The 24,139-nt window shown below is 44.0% G+C and overlaps 1 protein-coding gene across 2 annotated transcripts in view; it reads left to right on the plus strand.

Annotated features, from left to right (window-relative positions):
* Positions 1–21,114, plus strand: part of LOC119395688 (U8 snoRNA-decapping enzyme) — an 80,024-nt gene extending 58,910 nt beyond the window's left edge. For both annotated transcript variants that reach the window (XM_037662691.2, XM_037662690.2), the window contains exons 2-3: positions 12,832–13,038; positions 20,484–21,114. In XM_037662691.2, coding sequence (XP_037518619.1) covers positions 12,841–13,038; positions 20,484–20,951 — 666 coding nt within the window. In that variant the 5' untranslated portion in view covers positions 12,832–12,840 and the 3' untranslated portion in view covers positions 20,952–21,114. The remainder of the gene's footprint in view (positions 1–12,831; positions 13,039–20,483) is intronic.
* Positions 21,115–24,139: the final 3,025 nt, after the last annotated feature.

The following is a 24,139-nucleotide window of genomic DNA, read 5'->3' on the forward strand; positions in this document are numbered from 1 at the left end:
TTTGGTGCATATCAAAGGAGCGAAATGGCCGCGAGTGCACCATGAGTAGAGCATGTAAATCATGCCATAAATGACATGAATATTATGGTTTTTCATGTTACCACCTGTCACTAACGTTCATCATACAGCCACATCGCGCAATACCAATTTTGGTGCATATCAATCTAGCGAAACGGCCACGAGTGCGCCATGAGCGTGGCATGTAAATCATGACGTACATTTCATGCATGTCATGATTATCATGTTACCACCTTTCATTTACGCTCGTCATACAGTCGCGTCGCGCAATACCAATTTTGGTGTATACCAAGCTAGCGAAACGGCCGGGAATGCACAATGAGCGCGGCATGTAAATCATGACATACATAACCTGCATGTCATGATTTTCATGTTACCACCTCTCATTTGCGTTCGTCATGCTAGTCGCGTCGCGCAATACCAACTTTCGTGTGTCAAGCAAGCGAAACGGCACGAGTGCGGCAAGAGCATTACATGTAAATCATGTCGTGCATGTCATGCATGTCATGATTTTCATGTTACCACGTCTCATTTGCCGTCGTCGTACAGTCGCTTCGCGCAATAGCAATTTTGGGGTACATCGAGCTAGCGAAGCGGCCGCGAATGCATCATGAGCGTGGCATGTAAATCATGACATACATGACATGCATGTCATGGTTTTCATCTTACCAACTGCCATTCATATTCTTCATACAGTCACATCGCGCAATACCAATTTTGGTGTATATCAATCTACTGAAACTGCCGCTAGCGCATCATGAGCGTGGCATGTAAATCAGGTCGTACATGACTTGCATGTCATGATTTTCATGTTACCACGTCTCACTTACGTTCGTCATACAGTCGTGTCGCGTAACACCAATTTTGGTGTATATCACGCAAGCGAAACGGACGCGAATGCACCATGAGCGTGGCATGTAAATCATGACGTACATGTCATGGATGTCATGGTTTTCGTGCTACCACCTGTTATTCGTGTTCTTCATAAAGTCACATCGCACAATACCAATTTTGGTGTATATCAATCCAGCGAAACGGCCGCGAGTGCGCCATGAGCGTGGCATGTAAATCATGTCATACATGACATGCATATGTTGATTTTCATGTTACCACGTGTCAGTTATGTTCGTCATACAGAAATGTCTCGTCATACCAGTTTTCGTATGTATCCCTTCATTTAAACGGCCGCGAGCGCCCCGAGACCATGTCATGTAAATCATGCTGCACATGACATGCGCGTCATTATTTGCATGTTAGGACCTGTCATTATGTTCGTCGTGCACTCTTGTCACGCCGTACCAATTTTGGTATGTATGAAACTAACGGAACGGCCGCAAGAGCCCAAAGGCCGTGGAATGTAAATCATGCTGTTCATGACATGCGTGTCAGCATTTTCATGATATGACCTTTCATTTATGTTCGTGATAAGGCCATGTTATGACACACCAATTTTGGTATACATACGATTAACGGAACGGCCAGGGAGCCCAAAGGCCATGGAATGTAAATCAGATATTCTATTGCTAACCGATACTTGGCTTCACGCTGACGTATGCGACACTGAGCTATATCATGCTTCAAATCAGTACTCCATTTATCGCCATGACCGGGCACATAAAAAGGGTGGCGGCGTGCTGTTAGCCATCAAACTAACTATACCCTCCTTCCTTGTTGATACTGACACTCCCCTTGATATAGTCTGGGTCGCCTGTCCTACCTTACCTGGAAAATTATTGATGGGTGTATGCTATCGCCCACCTTCCTCTGACCGCCTTTTCGTGTCCGAGCTTCACAAAAGCGTTTCCAGGGCTCTTGACCTGTTTCCCACCAGAAAAATTTACTTATTTGGTGATTTTAATTTTCCTGATATTAATTGGTCTCGCATGTCTTCTTCGAGCAGTACGTCAAGGGAATTCATCGAACTATGTTTTGACTTTAATTTCACCCAGCTTGTCTCAGAGCCCACTCGCGATACTAATACTTTAGATCTTATTCTGACAACAGAGCCACATACCATAGGTCAAATTGTGCAATTAGACGGTTTTAGCGATCACAACCTTCTACAGTTTTCAATTAATATTCCACTAAAATTTCCGGGTGTTCAGCGCAAGGTAATCAGGGATTATAGCAAGGCAAATTACGATCAAATGAACGCTGAACTTGATGTCTTTCTACACAATGCATTTCTTCCCTCATTCACCTACAGGTCTGTTCAGGATAACTGGAATTCCTTTAGAAATATTATGGCGCTCCTCATCGATAAATATGTTCCACTAATAACAATATCTAACGACAAATCCAACCCATGGTTTAATAAATCGCTTAGATCGCTCAGAAATAAAAATAAAATGTTATATGCTTCCGCTAAAAGGTTATCATCTTCAAAGTCATGGTCTATGTATAAAGACTGCTTAAAATCTTACTGGCTTGCGATTAGCGAAGCGAAAAAGAAATATTTTTCCGCTGACCTGTCGTCACTTTTATTCACTAACCCTAAAAAGTTCTGGCGTGCCATTTCACCTGACCGTGGCAGTGACATTGTTACATTACATAACGCCGATAATGTTCCTGTCTCTGCATCTGAGTGTGCTTTAATCTTCAATTCGTTTTTTTGCTCGGTTTTTACTAATGAAGACTCTTCTTCGGTTCCCAGTGTTCCCGATCGTGAGTACTGCTTCATGTCTCCTATCAGTGTTACTGTTGAAGGCATATCTAAACTTATACGCGATCTAAAGCTGTCTACATCGTGTGGTGTTGACAATATTAATTCCAAGGTACTTAAAAACACATCCGCGTCGTCCAGTCAAATTTTATGCCACATTTTTCAACAGTCTTTATCTACTGGTCAACTTCCCACTGACTGGAAGATAGCAAAGGTTATTCCAATATTCAAGGATGGTAACAAACACTCACCCGGTAACTACCGCCCCATTTCGCTAACATGCATCTGTTGCAAGCTGCTTGAACACATCATCACCTCCCATATATACAGCCATCTTGAGTCAAATAACTTCTTCTTTCAAAATCAGCATGGTTTTCGGAAAGCATTCTCTTGTGATACTCAGCTATTAGAATTTACGTCTGATTTACATAACGGCATGAATAGTAATCAAATTGTGGACTGCATCTTTTTAGACTATGCGAAAGCATTTGACAGAGTTGCCCATTGTCGCCTAATAGCTAAGCTGTCTGCACTTAAGCTCGACTCATCAAAATTATCTTGGCTTCGAAATTTTTTATCCAGTCGACAGCAGTTTACATTTGTCAATAACTTCAGCTCGTCTACTTCATTTGTTTCATCAGGTGTGCCCCAGGGCAGTGTGTTATTAATGATTTGCCTTGTAACATTTCTTCCTCAATTCGTCTTTTCGCGGATGACTGCGTAGTGTACAGAACTATTAACTCTGAAGAAGACCACGTACACTTACAAAAGGACCTTGACTTAATAAATCAGTGGTGTGACCGTTGGCAAATGACGCGTAACACATCTAAGTGCTGCGTACTTTCTTTCACCCGTAGGAAATCGGTTTTTAACTTTTCTTACTCTATCTGTTCAGCTGAAATTCCCCGTTCATCTACTTACAAATACCTTGGTGTTCATCTTTGTACTAATCTTGCCTGGTGTACTCACATCGACAAGATATGCGCGAAAGCAAACAGAACTCTGGGATTCTTGCGCCGGAATCTTCATCATTCCCCATCTACCATTCAGCAACAGGCCTACCAAACGTTTGTACGCCCTCAGCTAGAATACGCTTCGTCGATCTGGTCTCCGCATCAACAATACCTAATAGATAAACTCGAATCCATCCAAAATCGTGCAGCCCGCTTCATCACTTCAATGTATAATCGCCACTCCAGCATCACCCAAATCAAACGCGATATTGCCCTTACTAACTTGGATTCCCGCCGCTCCCTGTCACCCGCCTATGCCTCCTCCATAAGTACTACTACAACTCGTGGGCCAGTCGTCTATCGCTTGACATTCTTTCGCGTACATCTAGTCGACTTCATAATCACCTGTTTCAGACGCATCTTCGGCAACACACAGTCCTTCAATAATTCTGCATTGCCACGCGCTATCGCACTTTGGAATAGCCTTCCGGATGAAATTGTTTCTTTGAGAGATCCGGCCAAATTTCGTGAGCAGCTGCAAGTTTATATGTTCCCTTGATTTTGTATAAATATGCTTTATTTTTTTTCCATTTTGTATTTTGCTGCATTTGCTTATAGTGTTTGTTCTTCTCCCTTCCATTGTACAATTTTCTTTGTTTTCTTCTTCGTTATAATTTCTTTTTAGGCTTTATGTATTGTGATTTTTCTGTAACCCCCCCTACTCAATGCTCCTCTGGGGCCTGTAGGGTAACATGAATAGATAAATAAATAAATAAATAAATAAATAAATAAATAAATAAATAAATAAATGTAAATCATGCTGTTCATGACACGCGTGTCATGTTTTTCATGATATGACCTGTCATTTATGTTCGTAATAAGGCCATGTTATGACACACCAATTTTGGTACACGTCCGATTAACGAAACGGCCAGGAGAGCACAAAGTCGTAGGCGGCTAGATAGATAGATAGATAGATAGATAGATAGATAGAGAGATAGATAGATAGATAGATAGATAGATAGATAGATAGATAGATAGATAGATAGATAGATAGATAGATAGATAGATAGATAGATAGATAGATAGATAGATAGATAGATAGATAGATAGATAGATAGATAGATAGATAGATACGCTCAAAGTCGCAGAAGTTCGCTAAGAAATGCTTCGCATTTAATAAAGTGAAATTGAAACCCACTCGCGGCATTTCACCAATGAAGTACCGTGTTTCCTACCGTGTTCGCTACCTCAGTGAACGTACGTTTCTGCCTCCACGTTGCCTCACGCCCTTACCATGCGGGACATAGGCTAAAGATTCATCAGTCACTCTGTCAAAGTACTGAAAGATGCCGCAGCAGGACCAACGTGCCTATTCTACACAGCCGGTCGCCTGTCTCGAGCCTTGTCTGAGACAGGATGCCGCCGCCTGTTTACAATTACTGCAGACGCACACCGCTGCTCATTCTGTCACGACGGGCGTTGCGACAGCAACAAATTGTTCATGCTGTCAGTGTGCTTCTCCGTGAGACTGCTTCCGCCGCACGGGTGATTCACCGGCGAACCGAGCGGTGGACGAAAGGTAGGGGCGAACTGCTTAATGGCCCGTCTGAGCCAACGCCCTTCCGTAAAGTCGTTCCCTTTCCATCGGGCGCCGTTTACCGAGCAGCCACCGTTGACCTGTACCCATGAAATCTGGCCCCGAAAATAACTGGAATTTCCTCAAAAAATCTGGAATTCATCATTGCCCTCCGCAATGTGAAATTAAATCGCTATCTCCTCGGTCTCATGTACTCCCATTCAATTGTCTTCAGTGCTTTATTTACCGTCCTGTGAAAGCCCCGTGAAAGAAGAAAACAATCGCAAAAAATCATGAGCGATGTTCCACTCTGCGAACATGGATGACTAGCGAAGCTGTGTAGTACACAGATTAAATACGAAGCATTTCTTAGCGAACTTCTGCGACTTTGAGCCTATCTATCTATCTATCTATCTATCTATCTATCTATCTATCTATCTATCTATCTATCTATCTATCTATCTATCTATCTATCTATCTATCTATCTATCTATCTATCTATCTATCTATCTATCTATCTATCTATCTATCTATCTAGCCGCCTACGACTTTGTGCTAGCCGTTTCGTTATTCGGATGTATGCCAAAATTCGTGTGGCATAACATGACCTTATTACGAACATAAATGACAGGTCATAACATGAAAATCATAATATTCATGTCATGAACAGCATGATTTACATTCCGCGGCCTTTGGGCTCTTAATTTCATATATACCAAAATTGGTATGGCGTGACAAGAGTTCATGACGAACCTAATGACAGGTCCTAACGTGCAAATCATGACAGGCAAGTCATGTGCAGCATGATTTACATGACATGGTCTCGGGGGCTCGCGGCGGTTTAAATGAATGGTTATATACGAAAACTCGTAAGACGAGACATGTCTGTATGACGAACATAACTGACACGTGGTAACATGAAAATCATGACATGCATGTCATGTACGACATGATTTACATGCCACGCTCATGATGCATTCGCGGCCGCTTCGCTAGCTTCATATACACCAAAATTGGTATTGCGCGACGCGACTGTATGACGAACGTAAATGAGAGGTGGTAACATGAAAATTGTGACATGCATGTCATGTACGACATGATTTACGTGCCACGCTCATGGAGCATTCGCGGCCGTCTCGCTAGCTTGATATACACCAGAACTGGTATTGCGCGACGCGACTGTATGACGAACGTAAATGAGAGGTGTTAACATGAAAACCATGACGTGCATGTCATGTATGTCATGATTTACATGTCACGCTCATGATGCATTCGCGGCCGCTTCGCTGGCTTGATATACACCAAAATTTGTATTGCGCGACGCGACTGTATGACGAACGTAAACGAGAGGTGGTAACATGAAAATTATGACATGCATGTCATGTACGACATGATTTACATGCCACGCTCATGGCGCACTCGCGGCCGTTTGGCTAGATTGATATACACCAGAACTGGTATTGCGCGACGCGACTGTATGACGAACGTAAATGAGAGGTGTTAACATGAAAACCATGACGTGCATGTCATGTATGTCATGATTTACATGTCACGCTCATGATGCATTCGCGGCCGCTTCGCTAGCTTGATATACACCAAAATTGGTATTGCGCGACGCGACTGTATGACGAACGTAAATGATAGGTGGTAACATGAAAATTATGACATGCTTGTCTTGTACGACATGATTTACATGCCACGCTCATGACGCACTCGCGGCTGTTTGGCTAGATTGATATACACCAGAACTGGTATTGCGCGACGCGACTGTAGGACGAACGTAAATGAGAGGTGTTAACATGAAAACCATGACGTGCATGTCATGTATATCATGATTTACATGTCACGCTCATGATGCATTCGCGGCCGCTTCGCTAGCTTGATATACAAGAAAATTGATATTGCGCGACGCGACTGTATGACGAACGTAAATGATAGGTGGTAACGTGAAAATCATGACATGCAAGTGATGTTCGACATTATTTATATGCCATGCTCACGGTGCGCTCGCGGCCGTTTTGCTCGCTTAATATGCACCAAAATTCGTATTGCGCGACGTGATGTACGACAAACATAAATAAGAGGTGGTAACTCTAAAATCATGATATGCATATCGTTTACGGCATGATTTTCATGCCATCTCATGGTGCACTCGCGGCCATTTCGCTTGTTTGATATACACCAAAATTGGTATTGCGCGATGTGACTGTAGACAAACATAAATGACAGGTCTTAACATGCGAATGATGTTATGCATGTCATGTACGGTATGATTTACATGACACTCTCATGGTGCGCTTCCGGCCGTTTTGGTAACTGGATATATACCAAAATTGGTATGGCATGACACGAGTGCGTAATGAACATAAATGAGAGGTCATGAATTGTATATAAAATAATATACGTTTCATTGGCATGGTATATACTAGATTGTGCATGCATACGTGCATGGCAAACGTGCGATATATGGTGAACTAGATGACGTGGCATGAATAATTTCATTTGGCTCAAAGGCAAAGAAGATTATGTATGCAGCTCTTTGCTGGCTGCTTCGCATTACGTTGATTTCCACTGTGCGTGGGATCTGTCGGTTTATTTATTTATTTATTTATTTGTACCTCAATGGTCCCCAGGGACATTACATGAGGGGTGGACAAAAGAAAAGAGAAAGAGAAAAAAAAACAGCACTAGTTCACAGTTATAATGATGACAAATGGTTATTTACGGCAGTTCCATATTGAGCAACGTTAGCTGACATGGCAATGTGGGCGGGAAGGTCATTCCAGTCTTGCGCCGTCTGAAGGAAGAATGATTTCTGGAAGGTCTTTGTTCGGGAGCGTACGGGATAGACGGCCTTCGGATTACAATGGTGCGATATCCGATGAGCCGGTCTGATGAATGCATTGCCTGGTGGCAAGGAATGAAAGAACTTAAATACAGGCACAGACGTGAAACTTTACGGCGAGAGGCAAGATGAGGAAGGTTAAGCTGTGTTTTCACTGTTGTCACACTCATATTAGTTGAGTAATTCGAGATAATGAATCCGGTAGCACGACTCCGGATGGATTCAAGCATGTTTGTAAGGTTGACCTGGTGAGGATCAAAAATGGCATTAGCATACTCAAATTTAGGCCTTACAAGCGTTTTATAGTCTTTTAGATTAGTAGACGTAGGTGCCGAGGCAAGGTTGCGACGAAGCTAACCGAGGACTCGATTTGCAGAATTAGTAATATTAATGATGTGCAGCGACCATGTTAAATCACAGGATATTTGAACGCCTAAATATTTCATGGTGTTAGTAGCGGCTACGGGGTAATTGTATAGGGTGTAAGTGTTAGCGATGTAGTCGTTACGTCGATGAAAAGTCATAACGAAAGTCTTCTGAATATTTAGGGACATTAACCAGTTTTCACACCATTCCTGAATAGTGTTCAGATCCCTCTGCAAAAGGGAAGAATGTAAAACGTTAGATACAGGTTAATTTAGCACGCAATCATCAGTGAATAGTCTAATATTGGAGTTAATGTTACATGGCAGGTCATTAATGTAAATTGAAAAAAGGAGGGGGCCTAGTACCGTACCTTGTTGAACGCCGGAGTGAACACGGGAGAGGGGAGACATGCAGGAGTTAGCAACAACAAACTGCCCGCGATGGGTTAGGAATTCACGAATCCAGTTGAGCACTGATGGGTCTAAGTTAAGGCATGAAAGTTTAAGCAGTAAGTGACGATGTGAAACTTGATCAAATGCTTTTTCGAAGTCAAGAAATATGGCGTGCAGGGGAATTTATTGTCAAGGTGCGAGTGAATTTATTTATTTATTTTACCCTCAGGGTACACAGTACATTTCAGAGGGGAACGGCAATGCACAACAACAAAAAAACAAGGAACACAAAGCAAATGGCATAAAATATAGTCACTGATTGGGGTACAAAGATGATTACTCCTAACAACTTACATCATAAAAAGCAAATGATGAACAGTAATTTTATTTTTATTACATGGTGAAGGCAAAAAGCAATATAAATCAACTGATGAACAAAACATAAAGGAGGTAATTAGGTAATCACTGTTTTAAGGACATTCCTAAATTGAGTGGAGTCATTGATGCTTGTTATTGAAGCAGGCGGGGAATTCCATTCATTACAGGTTCTTGGGAGATATGACTGGGCATACGTTACTGTGTTGCAATGGGGGACTTTGACTTTTTGTTGGTGATTACGACGAAGAGAAATGAAGGGAGCAGGTTGGATTAATCGGGAACGAAGTTTCGGATTGTGATAAAATATTTTATGAAACAGGCAAATGCGAGTGAGCTTTTGGCGGGTAACTAGTGGGATGAGGTTTAGAGATGCCTTCATTTGGGTGACACTGGCTGAACGATGGTAGTTAGCCAAAATGAAACGAGCTCCACGATTTTGAACGGATTCCAACATGTGTGATAATGTTACCTGGCTGGAGTCCCAAACAAATGAAGCGTATTCCATTTGAGGACGGGCGTATGTGGTATATAGTAGTAACTTTAGTGACGATGGAGCAAGAAAGAAGTTTCTTCGAAGGTAACCCAGTGTTTTATTCCCTTTGGACGTTATATGTTCTGTATGTAATTTCCAGGACAAAGTGTTAGTTATGTGGACGCCGAGGTATCGGTAAGATGTTACAGTTTCAAGGGGGTGACTGTGAAGAAAGTAAGTTGGACAAGTTGTATTCGACCGAGAAATCCTCATAGACTTGCACTTTTTAATGTTTAGTTCCATTTTCGAAATATGACACCAGTGAAGAATGTTATTGAGATCAGCCTGCAGAGAATGAATATCATTGTCATTAGATATTTTACGGTAAATCACACAGTCGTCAGCGAACAAACAAATTCTGGAAGTAATAGTAGTAGGTAAGTCATTTATATAGATTAGGAATAGAAGGGGGCCAAGCACTGATCCTTGCGGAACCCCAGAATCAAACGGTGCAGCGGAAGAATTAACATCATTAGTGCTGACAAATTGAACACGAGAAGAAAGAAATGCACGAATCCAGTTAAGAACTGCAGGGTCAATTTTTAGAACACTTAGTTTATATAAGAGCTGTGAATGGTTAACTTTGTCAAACGCTTTAGCAAAGTCAAGGAAGATACAGTCAGTTAAAGAAGCAGAGTCCAAATAGAAATGCAAATCGTTAGTAAAAGAAATTAGTTGAGTATCACACGAAAATATCTTTCGAAAGCCATGCTGAGTTGAAGAGAAGAAGCTATTATCCTCAAGAAAATTAATAAGATGAGAAAATATTATATGTTCCATTATTTTGCATGGTACACATGTGAAAGGTATAGGACGATAGTTAGATGGACTATGTTTATCACCGCCTTTATGTATTGGAATAATCGCAGCAGTTCGCCAGTCTTCAGGTAGTACACCATCATGATACGATTGTAAAAATATGCATTTCAGGATGATAGAACTGTATTCTTTGGTATTCTTTAAAAATTTACTATTAATTCCATCACTACCGTGAGAAGACGTTAGTTCCAGGTTATCGATAATCGTGACGATGCCATGCGGGTCAAACGTGATGGGATCTATCGCAAAATGATTGTACGATTGAAGCTCGGGACGTTGGGTATCATTAGATGATGAAAACGACTTAATGAATGTATCGTTTAGCACAGTAGAACAAAGATGGTCGGGAACAGGATCGCCGGTGGGTGTACGTAATGATACTTTACTGGTGTTAACTGGTTTTCATGGAGGAAGAGGGCTAGTTGGGTTTCACAAGAGTGACCGGGACGAAAATCATGCTGATTGGGATTAAAAAAGTAGTTAGCAGACAAAAAATGCGCTATTTCGGAATACGCGATATGCTCCATTATTTTGTAGCAGACACTCGTGATGGATATGGGGCGGTAATTGCTAGAAGACGAGCGCTTACGTTTCTTGAAGACAGGAACCAGCTTCCCGATCCGCCAGTCCTCTGGAACTGGACCTCTATCTTGTGATTGCTCAAATAATAATATAAGACTGGTTACATGTTTGGTGTTTTCAACACTTTGGTGTTTATACCATCTGTTCCTGCTGCTGAAGAATTTTTTAGTTGGTCGATGATATGAACAATACCACTAGGGCTAAAGGTAATACAATTCATTGGTAAATGCGTGTAGGACGCGAATGAAGGAAGGTTCTGAGTGGTTTCACGGGTGAAAACAGAGCAAAATATATTATTTAATACATTAGTGACATCTTCTTTGGCTATAGGACAACCATTCGGATCAATTAGTGAAATGCCTTCCGTCTCTTAAGGTTTAATAGTCTTCCAAAATCGTTCGGGTTGTTGCGTAGCAAAAAAAAGGTAGCGTGTTACCGTAAAAGTAATTTTTAGCTTGTTTGATTGATGTTTAGCACAAAAAAGCGACACACGGCTCTTGCCTGCTTAGCGTGAACAAGGGACCCGTATGGGTCCCGAAACGTCTCTGTGTTTTTCACCGTGACTTGGTCAGTGACCGCATCTACATCCTCGTGATTGATGTTATGTAATCCTTGGCTGCAGTGTAGTATCTCACCCATGCAGAGTTAGCTATTTCATTTATTCAATTACAGATTTGTTTATAATTTTTGAATTTAGCGTATGCTCCTTGAAAGCAATTCCACATCGATTTGCGTTAGCCAGGGTTGCAACGTGCATGTTAATTATTTATATAATTCTGTATGGATACATGCGTTTACTAATTTATTTACTTTTTTGCGTATATTTAATGCATCAGTGATGAGCAGTGGGGTGAGCAATGAGTAGTTTGCCCAATTTCTGTGGCACATACCTGCTTGGCTTTTCTGTTGAGTGATTGTTGAGTAAGTAGCTATTCGTGGAGTCAAGATATGCTCGTGTTTCTTATCACCCTCAGGGTCGCAGTCACGTCAACCAATTAGCCCAGTTCGCCAGCTGTCATTTGAGCTCAGTCTGCGTGGCCACAGGCGCCTTTTTTTGTTTTTGTTTTTTATTCGAAGCTTAAAGCCGTTAATGATGATGATAGTTTTCTGTCGAGTAGGTTATGTTGAGTATGTTATTTGCGGACTTATGGATGGCCTTGTTATATATAACTTCTCTGTAAAAGCTGCTGCAGGAATTGTTCCTGTGCGCCGAATAGAAGTTCAGCGCACCAATGGCGCATCGCTGCTGACGAAAGTGCCACCGCATACTGCCTACAGACTTCATAAACTGAGGGGGTCGATAATATCGCTGGAACATTTGATATGTTGTAAAGTTAGCCTTCCGTAGCCTTGCGCAGGGCAAGGAGCGAGCGCCTTGCGCAGCAGACGATCTGCTCTCTACCGACTACAGCGCCGTTTTAACTCACACCGTCAGGCTGACGATGTCGAAAAACAGCTGACTGCTTCATTCATTGATCCACAGGCTTGTTTAGAAGAGGCGCGGTGCGTTTTCCTTACTGATAGGGCTTTATACACTTTGGCCTGCACTGCAGCACTGCTCGTGCTGCTCCATGGCTGAGAAGCAGAGAAATAGTTGATTTTCATTGAGCACCGAAGACGTAAAATTCCCAGTTGTCACTCGCTTCTGCAACGGAGCCCAGGTTGCACAGGTGTAGCAGCTTTTCACTGCTCTCTGGCGTCGCAGGGCGAAGCCATGGCCAAAGCTGAGCCTGAGAAGTACCCGCTCGATCTGAACGTCGTGCAGAGCTTGGACCTGAACAAGAACGGCTTGGAGGCGTGCACGCTGTCCGAGGCCCTGGCCGCGGGATACAAGAACGCAGCGCACGCCATGCTTTGGGCTCCAACTGACACGGTCGTCTTGCGGCGCTACCGGCAGAAAGCCACGATTTTGGTGAGTCGCGACAAAATTTGCGCTTTTAAGGCGTGAGCATTCATACACTACTTCTCCAGTAGATCTGTCCGTACATCTGTAGTGCAAAGCTGTAAAGTGTTCCTGGGCTGGAACCATCGACTCTCTCAGCATGCAAAGAACCGAACCCTTGAAATTTGCAGCGTCAAGGGCAAGCGGCAAACCGCGCGTGTACTGGGTATGCATTCCCTCGTCCACCCCCACCGCACCGTGCCCCCGAATCTTCGACATTTGCAGGATATCGAGCCATTGAGCTCTTAAGTACATAGGGGCTCGAACTCCGAACCTTCAAAATTGCAGGGTGTTGAACCCTCGACCTCCGATGTTTTAGAGACTCAGCCCCAACACTTTATGTGCGTGTGGTTTTACGTGCATAGGTATGACATAAATATGGAACCCATGACTTTACAAGTGTGTCGGGTCTCGAACGATATACCGTCTCATATGTGCTGATAAGCGGTTATGTGGGTCTGATTACGGTCGATAGTGCATGTAAGGGATCAAAAGGTGCTAAAGAGACATACGACGTGTTTGCGGTTGGGTAGATTCGATAAGGTTGATAAGGTACGATAACGGTTCCGATAAGGACCGATAAGATTCGCATTCATTCTATATGGGTCGATCAGGATCTGATCAGGTCTGATCTGATTCGACGAGTGTCAAATCGCGTTCGATCTAGTCTGATAAGAGCAGCTGCAGTCTGATTGCTCGATCACATTAACAAGGGCATATAAACATGTTATATGGGTCCGATTTGGGCCGATAGTAGATCGAAGTAGATATAAAAGTTTGACGTGAACGGGTGGAAAGGATCGAGTTCTGTAAGGTCGATAATGCCCGACAACGTTTCCAACAAGTGCGATAAGGACCGATAAGCTTTGTATAAGGTGCTAAAGAGACATATGGACATGTATATGGTCAGATCGAGTTCACTGAGATCGATGAAGTCCGATAACGGTGTCAACGAGTCCGATAAGGACTGATAAGGTTCGGATGCATACGACGACGTTTAGGGTGTGGTCAGATCGGGCTCGGATGGGGTGTGGTCAGGCTCTACGAGTGTCCGATCGCGTTCGATCTAGTCCGATAAGATTCGGAAGCAGTTTGATCGGTCTCGTTTATAAGATAGGGACTTACACGTTATATGTCCGATTAAGATCGATAGTTGATCGAAGCAGTTGGAAAGGTTTAAGGTGAAACAGATGAAAATGCTCGAGCATTGTAAGGTTGATAACGTCCGATAACGGTAGCAACAAATGAGGTAGAGAGCGATGATATTTGGGTGAGATGCTAAAGAGGCATATGAATATGTGTGCGGCCGGATTGAGTTCGGTGAGGTTGATAAGGCCTGAGAGCAATTGTGGTAAGTGAGATAAGGACCGATAAGGTAGAAATGCGGTTTGATCAGGCTCGGATCTGGCCTTATCAGATTCTGTGAGTGTCCGATCACATTCGATCTTTTTTTCAATAAGGTTCAGATGCAGTTCGATTCCAATAGAGAATGTTAAATATATGAGTTTGATTAAGGCCTATAGCGGATCGAAGCAGACGAAAATTTCCTAAGGACACGTGGACTTATCAACGTCGCCGAACTCGGTCAGACTACACTACACACATGCCCATATGTCTCTTTTGCACCTCATGCAAACTAATTATCTATCCTTATCTCAACTGTGGCAATCGTTATTGAACCATGTCATCGTTACAGAACTCCATCGAGTTGAGTAACGATGATATGGGTTTATAACGGTTGCCACAGTTGGGATAAATATAGATAATTAGTTTGAATTAGGTGCTATACAGACACATGTGTGTTTGGATGGAGCTCTGTAAAGTTGATAAGTTCCTATAATGGTTTGGAACGATAAGGTTTGGATAAGGTGCTAAACAGAGGTATATGGACGTGTGTGTCGTCGGATCGAGTTCGGCGAGGTTGATAAGGTCCGTTAATAGTTCTGACGAGCACGATAAGGTTCAGATGCATCCGACGTGGTTTGATCGTGTTCGAATCGGCTATGATCGGATTCCACGAGTGACCGATCACGTTCGATTTTGTCCGATAAGGTTCCGATGCAGTTCGCCTTTAATGTAGGAATGTAAGTTTGATTAGGGTCGGTAGCGGATCAGATCAAAGCGGATGAACAGTTGCTAAGGGAACATATGGAAATATGCGTAGTTGGATCGAGCTCTGTAACGATGATATGGTCCGATAGCGGTTGCCACAGTTGCGATAAGGATAGACAATAAGTTTGCATGAGGCGCAAAAGAGACGTATGGGCATGTGTGTAGTCTCATAGAGTTCGACGAGGTTGATAGGGTGCAATAACGCTTGTAAGAAGTCCGATAAAAACCGATAAGGTCCGAATTCATCCGATGGGGTTCGATCGGGCGCGGATCGAGTGTCCTATTGCGTTCGATATTGTACTATAAGGGTCAGACGCAGCTTGATCAATGAAACGATCGCATTTACGAGAGGCATTGGAATATTCACGGTCTCAAAAGGCTTGTGCCCATTCGAGACTTGAATGGCCCCTAAACAACCTCTGAAAATTCCCGTCTTTTCGGCACGATTCGTGACACTAGCAGTCTGTTCACGTGACGTCATGAGGAAATCAGCTCTCGATTGGTCCATATGCCAGGGATATCATGTTGTGAGTTGCCTCCCACCCTGATTTGCGACGCAATTGCGCGCCCGTTCTGCCTTGTCTCGCATGACTATCGTGCACGGCCAACTGATTTCACTATGTTTTGTGCGTTTTCGCCTTCGCACGAGGATATAGAGCAGCGTGTAGCCTTTAAGTGTGAAATCCTGATAAGATCAACGCTTACTGCTTACGTTGTCCACGTGTTTTATGAAGAAATAAGTGACCTGGATGTGCCAGCGTCTGTAATAGTAGCGAAGGCGAAAAAAGAACATGGTTGAACCCTTTATCATAGGAATCGGTATAACGCGAAAGTGAACCTTGTCTTCACAGGAATTGTTGATGGTTTATTATACACTGATGTATGAGAGCTTGCACAATATCTGTATGTATGTCGCAGCTATGGCACCGTTGGACGAAGATGCACCCACATTGACGCCCAATAGCATATCTCCATCCCGACGATTAACGTCCATGATCTTGACTTCATGGTTGCTGGTGTAGTTAACATACACCCGAACACAGCATATGGTGAATCCCGCGCGAAAATGATATCAAAAAGCACGTAATGAACACTGGTACTCGATGTGCACTGATTCAAAGCATCGTCATCTGACGAGACAAACGCCAAGGTGTGCGCTCCCGCAATTGGGTAACCTACGCCAGTGCTCATGCATATACCACACAGCGCTTCAGGAACGCAGAGCTCGTAGCTCGAGCCGTGAACGCGGGAAAGCGTTCCGTGTCTCTCGATGCACCAAAGCATTCACTGCGAGACATTCGCCCGTCGACGTCATTGTCTTTCTGTACCGTTTATTGCAGCAGGTTTATTGCAGCACCACTATTATGACTGGCGCTGTCATGCGTGTTCCACTCAGAGGCCACAATGACGAATGCGCAGTTGTGGGGCTTTAGGGGTTTGCTCGTGCAGCTAGGGGGCGACGTAAGGTGAGAGTGCGTGTTCGGTGCTCACTAATTTGCAGCTTCACTACTTCCAGAGTCGGGATCATCGGCGATGGGCACATTTAATGCCGCAGATAAATGAATAGAGGTTTAAATAAAATTTTAAAAAGAAAAACATCAACACAGCTCTAACCGAGCCTAGAGCCGCTCGGTCATGAGGGCAATGCTTTGGCGCAACGCCACGAAACACGAACGGCGGGAGTGTTAAAATTAAATGATGGGTCCCCACGCTGTGGTCACCTCCTATTGTGAAGACGCGCAGTGCATCGGTACTTCGTTGCTTCACAAAGTGATGATGAAATATGGCGAAATAATGATCAAGTATAAGGCAATCGATACGTTACAACTGCACTGATAAAGCAGGCGCATTAAGGGAGTTCACAAAGGCCTCCAAGAAGGCCCCTCGTCCAGCTTACGCTGTGACTGGTCTGCGTGGTACACGCAGACCTGCATTTCTTTTTTTTTTTGTGCCATACCTGCCAGGGACTTGAAAACATCAATTTCTTACGGAATGACCGTATATCACAGAACTTTGTTACAGTAAAGTATTCTTGCAGACTGCTTAGATCATACTGAACTAGTGATGCGCTGCGCAAGCTCAGAAGAAAGAAAAAAGTAAGACAGAGGGCGGAATGCCAACTGTCTATTTTGTGAAACCAACAAAGCCAATACATCGGCGTACATATCACATGTGCCGCCACTACGGCAAAAAAAAAAGCTCAGCAATCATTTATGAAAACGACGGTAAGGTGCCAAAACACCTGCAAACACGGCACATGCACCGTCCTGGCGCGAAAGCCTAACGTTCATTTTTTACACTATCATAAGGTGCACGAACTACCTTTCTCTGGTCAATATTTTCTTGTTTTTTTCTTCAGCGAAACGCATGATGCCTCCACTTACAGAAAACAGAATGCTTGTTGTAATAAGAGTATACCTACGAAAAAGAATCAACAGCGCCGCTGACAGGGACGGATTGCAAGCGAAGTGAATGACAAACGATGAAAACAACCAACTGAATCTAAAAACATGAAAACGTTACACGTGGCGACCGAATTAATGAACTTTCCTGTCCGAAAGTAAGATCGAAGGCATGCTCACGCATTATATTTCCTGATAAAATAGGCTTCAATAACAACTGTTTCAATCTTTTCATGTGACTTTGCCATGACTCTGACTTTACCGAAGAGAAATTGCAGCTGCACAGACCAGCCGCGTTTTTATCGCTTTGAGTAGGGAGGGTTTAGGCGTTGTAATTTTCGTCAGCGCATCGAGCGGAGATGTTAACTGAAGGGCGGGAGTAACAGTGAGGCACGGATTTCTGCACTGACGACCGGAATATGGGTGCATGGACTTCAATGCGCTGCCTCTGCCATTCTCGTTAAGTTTTGAAGTAACCAGCTGTGGTTGAGCTTCATTTGAAGATTCGCTCGAGTGCACGTACCTCTCTTGAACCGCATCTCACGTTGTTGAATATTAAGATATTTGAGGGCAGACAAATTTCGTTGTGCTCTGCAGCAGGCGTATTCTGTGGATTACTGCTTTGCAGCAGGCGTATTCGTGGATTTCTGCCAACAGGCAGAAAAAGAGTGTTCTACACTCGCCGTCATGGCTACTGGCGGCGCTGACTGACGCTCCCACGTTTAAATACATATATATACACCATAAAGTGGACGGGGGGATGGCTGCCGCGGTAGCTCAGTTGGTAAAGCATCGGACGCGTTATTCGAAGGTCGCAGGTTCGGTCCCTGCCCGCGGCAAGCTATCTTTTCGTCCACTTTTCTTTCTTCACATTTACATTACATTTACTACTAATAACGTCCCCTATACTTTCCTTGGCATTATTGTCTGTTAGTTCTTATTAATATCGTGTATAACAAAGAAAAACGAGCCCTTAAAATTTCCACTTTCCTTCGCTCTAGACTAATAAGTACTTTTGAACTGGCAACGTTTTTATGGTATTGAGAAGACAGGCCTGAGACGTTGCGATGATGTGCGCGAATGCAGTGACAGTGTAGCGGCCATCCGTCGACCCTTTCTCCCTCTCCCAAGTTTCACGTGTCCATCACTGTAACGTATCTACGTTCTCTTAGCGATTTCAGGGTAGATTCTCCAGTTCTCTTCAGAGTGGTTCTCCTGCTTTTGGGCTCGTTATACCTAAAATTCCGTCGCTATCTCTATGTAAAGAGGCAATGACCCCAACATTCAAGTGCCTTTCGTGCAGCACTCGGTGAGACCTGTTTCTGCTTGGAAATAAACGCCAGCTTGGTACCTGCTCTCGAGCTGTGAAGACGCGTATTTCTCGCGCCGGCTTAATCGAGCTCACGACAGTAGTAATAAGACGACGTTAATGGAAGTGAGCCACTCTGTTCTGCAATGGCACGCCAAGTCTTGATGCAAATTTGTAAAATTGCTGCCAATGGCGTTGTTTTTAAGTTTTGAAATGATGAGCTGTGTACTTCAAGAGATTATTCTTAAAGGTTTATGTTAGCGCCTATACTTCTGGCACGCCTCCTTTGCAGTCTCAATATCGGCACTGTTTGGGTCACAGATATTTTGGTAACTTCTTCAGCTTGCATGTACTTTTCTTTGCCCCTGTATACCAATAACTATTTATGTTTTCCCACGTTGTGATGGCGTACACGAGTGTAGTGAGTGGCCGTTGTGGCCACGGCGACAATATTGAGGCGCGTTACTTTGCAGTGACTCGCGAAGTAACGATACGGGTTCTGCAAATTGATGTCTATACCGTTCTGCTTATGTATTGAAATGAACACGTGGTGCACGAAGAGCGCCTTTCGAATTTTCACCAGGACGCCTATAACTCACCCGACAATTTCCCCATGCTGCATGAATATGAACATAGCTCGGGTCTCGGGTTGACTTGTTTAGCAAACGTGTACTGTTTGGTACTGTTGTATCAAGATAAGTATTTGTGAACTGCTCTTTTTATTATTTTGAGAGGTCAGCCCTTTGACATTGTGATGCGATGATGTGTGCGAGTGCAGTCAGTGGCAATGAGATGACAACGGCGACAGTGACGCCCCCTGTTCTGCAATAACACGCAAAGTCGTAGAAGGCCGTCGCCGAAAGACTGAGGCGATTTGAAGATTGAGAAGGCTGGGCCGAATCAGAAAAAAAAGCCCGTATTCGGATGAAGCATTCGAAGCGAAGTGTCGAAAGCGTGCTGCAGAGTCAGAAGATACCTCTTAGCAGAGGTGGGTGAGGCGTTCTTCGGTCGTCTCGCTTGTTAAGTCTTACGAAGGGTTGATGTATTTCCGGAGGATGAACCAGTTGATCGACCGCCGTGTTTCTCTTGTTATCGCTGTTTTAATTGCCGCCTGAACTCCTGAATTATTCGCATGCTCTATTCACCTCAGCAAAAGCCGATGAATATCGTCACCGTTACGTGATGCCAAACTGTTGAGGCGCGATACAACTGCAAATAAATGTGGTAGCCGATTCTTCACGACTGTTTTGCTTGTTCCGGGATGCTTTTAACATTCACTGCATGGTGTAACGTTAAGGGGTAAGAGGAGAGCAGAGTAGGACATATCTTAGTAGAGATAAAGAAATGTGCAATGGGCAGTGTATGTTGTGACAAGCCAAGCCAGTAACAGAGTGGATTCCAAGAGAAGGCAAGCGCATCATAGGGAGGCAGAAAGCTAGATACGCACATGAGACTAAGAAGCACGCGGGGATAACGTGGTCGCAGCAAGCACAATACCAGTTTAATTGGAGAAACGTAACAGAGGCATTTGCCCAGCATTGGGCGTAATCAGGCTGATAATAACGATCGAACTGTCGCCAAAATGTCCGCAGGCGGTGGTGCGCTACGACGGCTACCTGGGCTTCCCCGGAGGCCTGGTGGACCCGGGGGAAAGTCCCGTTCAGGCCGTGAACCGCGAGCTGCGCGAGGAGTTGAACGCGGACGCGTCCCGGATCTCGCCCACAGAGAGCGACCACGTGATCAGCTTCAGGCACAAGGAGCGCCGCTTCGCGTACCACTTCTACGCGCTGCGGCTGACGGCCGAGGAGCTGTTGGCCACTGAGCGCGACGCCATCGGCAGCCGGGAGCACGGAAACGAGACGCTGGGCATCCTGCGCGTGCCCCTCTACAGCATGGCCGACGGTGTGGGTGGCTTCCCCGTGTTGCTTGCACAGCGCTTCGCCGGCTGCGCACGTCAGCAGCTTCTCTACACCATCGTCAGGCTGGGTTTGCTGGACGAGGCCGCGGCGCGCACTGCAATCGCCCAGAGTGAGGCCGCGTTTAGCTGCAAGAGGAAGTAGTCGTTTTTGCCGGATAATTTTACGCGCAAGCTGCGGTGCCTTATTGATAGTGACGCCAGTGGGTAATAAATCCTGCCTGAACTGATCGACGTCATTCTCTCCAATGACGCTAAAGCGAACGAATGTCACGCGCACAGGCTTCAGAATTAAAAAAGTTGCTGTATTTTCAAATTCAAATTTGAATACTTTATGTCTGCTTTCTTGAATTACAGACAGTGGAGGCGCAAAGGAAACAGTCAGAAACAGCTTGACAGAGCCGCGGCCCCATCTCGCTTGGCAGCGGCTTCACAGGAAGGCTTATAGAACAACAGTATTGACCCGTTGTAATAACAAGTATGCAACAATCGACAAATGCAAACAAACAAACAAACACAGATTATACAATATACAAACAATATTCTCATTATACGCATACAGGTATGGCTGTAAACAATAAGAAAAAAACAATGTACATGTTGACGTTCATAGCACGCAAAGCACTATTTGACGAACTGAAGCGATCAAAATTATTATGTACATACGAATTTAAGAGGGGAGGAAAGGTGAATTGCAGGCTTTCTCTACCTGAATTTATTCGGTGTGTCGGCACAAGCAAAGTCTCTCCATGTCTTCTCATATATGCTGCTTCTAGGGCATGCTAATCAGCAATGTACCGTAAGGGGTTTACGTTTTTCAGAGTTTCAAGTTTAAACCTGACACTCAAGCGGTATTTCCACAGCTTTTGGGTCACTTGTGAGGTACTTTGCCAAAAGAGATCCGCTCTCGGGGAGCCCCAGGGAACATTATGAACATGACGAAGGAACTCCTTTTGTTGTAGATACGCCGAAGACAGCCCGGTCTAGCAGTGCCCCAGACTAAGTGGAAATCGCTTAAATCGGAGCAAAAAGGGGAATTGTAGAGTAGCAATTTTATTGTCTTGAGAAGAGCGTAATAAAGCCTGCTCACGAGTCACGGCTCCAGTTATTCGAGCCAATTTGCTTGCGATGTGATTCACGTGGTGTTCCCAAGACATAGAGGAGGAAAATACCACTCCGACGCACTTGTTCAACCACATTTATACGTCGTCAGTTTACCTTAATCTCAAAGGAGGAAGGAAGTAGTTTGTGTTTGGGGAGGAATACGACAGCTTGCGCTTTCTTCTCAATTATACGGATGCACTTGGATTCTGATAATTTTTGTAGCTCGCTCGTGGTGCCGTTGCAATTCCGGACAAGGAGATCAAGATTATTTCCAATAGAAAGAATGCTAGTATCATCAGATTAGATAATGAATTTAGCAGTGGAGTTAATGTTGCAAATATCATTAACCCTTTCAGACGCCACCTATGAAGAACTGTCCGTAAACTCGTTAAATCGATAAAATATTATTTCAAGGCACTCGACATACGGTAGCGGCTGCTAGGGTGTCCCCCGTGGATCCCCCGGCGGCTTAAACTCCTCAGGACCGATGAATAAAAGTTCTTGACTGACTGAGGCACTCGACATTACATTGCAACAAAAATAATGCCGTAATGCGTTAATTTATCTGTGCATAGTAATCATTCCTAATTACTTTGTAATTAAATATCTTTATTCTGGAGATATCCATGCTCTGTTTTTTGCATAAATAGAATGAAATATCAGCCTAGAAATATAATGCAAATTCGCTTTCGGTTATTTCGGTGTTGAGCAAATAAAAATTATACTTTTGACTTGGGTCGTGGGAAGCGGAACGTCTAACGACTAGTCTAATATGGTAGTGCCTTCCGCAAAGTGACCATTTGCAACAGTACACTGCGAAATGTAGTTGAATGCAGGAAAATTTATTATGCAGGAGGTTCAATTCATCCAAAGCTCAATGTATCTTGCTCTTTCTTAGCGCCTAGTCGATACAAATAGCAAAAACAAGTGGTGTACACAATTGTGTACATAGCGGCTGAAAGGATTAAGATACATAGTGCAGAGCAATGGCCCCTATATAGTGCCCTGTGGAATACCAGAAGTGAAGCAATACGAGCAGCTTGCAGTTAGAAGAAGTCGAAGCAAGAGAATAGGCGGGGAGGGGGGGGGTGCAGAATCAACGCTCAAGCAAGCGGGCAAGCAAGAATAAAGAAGTGAGGTAGAACAGGGTGGAGCATCTTGTGTGCAGTGAATAAGTGCAGCTTTCTTACATATTTGGCGCAATTGTCTTGTTACGAGCCATGATGTGGGTAACTTTCTTCGTTCAGCCAGCCACACACAGCCCGGTCTTAACAAAGTACGGCCTCCTGGAAGATCCGCCAATCGATCTTCCCATCGACGTGACAAGTGAGCGACCTCTACAGTTTTTAAGAAGGCGTCTGTCTCCGGACGAACTCTTGGAAAAAGGGTCCCTCAAGATAAATCTTCAGGTCTCCCTTCTCAACTGCCTTGCGATATTGAAAGTAGAAAAGTCAGCTGCATCGGAGTCCACTTATCATGAAGACCTCTCCGTTGTTCTGAAGGCGATCCAATTTCCGCAGTAAATAGTCAAACTGCTGATTTCTTATCCAATGCCGGGGATCGACACCATCATCGATGAAATGGGGGGTCGTACCTGCTTTTCTCGTGTAGACCTGTGCATGGGCTTCTGGCAGTTGCGACTACAAGAAGACACCAAGCAATAGACCGCATTTACAACATCACTTGGCATATATGAATATAACCGCCTCCCTTTTGCATGGAAGAACTCACCGAGTTGGTTTCAGAAAATGGTGAACGCAGTATTTAATCCCTACATTGGACGCTTTTGCATTGTCTATGTAGACGACATCATCACATATTGTAAAAGTGAAAAGCTCCATGAAGAACACCTGGCCCATATTCTGACAGCACTATCTGATGCTAGATTAAAAGTTAATTTCAAAGAGAGTGAGCTCTTCAAAACCTTTCTTGGCAGAAGAACACGAAAGAGGAATCGGTGACTCGCATTACAAAACTAGCAAAGCCGCATGATATATACACTCGCTTCGTGTATTTCTACGATTGGCGGGTCATTTTCGAGATTTCATTCAAGATTATGCTCTGAAAAGTCACTGCCTCACAAGATTGACTCAGAAAGGCTATCCTTTCTTTATAAAGAGCCGTTACTTTAGCAACTTGCATTTTACTAGGAAATGTACCTGTAGCTAAACATAGGTTGAATATATCTGCAAGAATAGGTGCAATGACTGGTACAACGGACTTCAAGTC

The sequence above is a fragment of the Rhipicephalus sanguineus genome, chromosome 6, assembly GCF_013339695.2.
Source record: "Rhipicephalus sanguineus isolate Rsan-2018 chromosome 6, BIME_Rsan_1.4, whole genome shotgun sequence".
In the NCBI taxonomy this organism is placed as follows: Eukaryota; Metazoa; Arthropoda; class Arachnida; order Ixodida; family Ixodidae; genus Rhipicephalus; species Rhipicephalus sanguineus.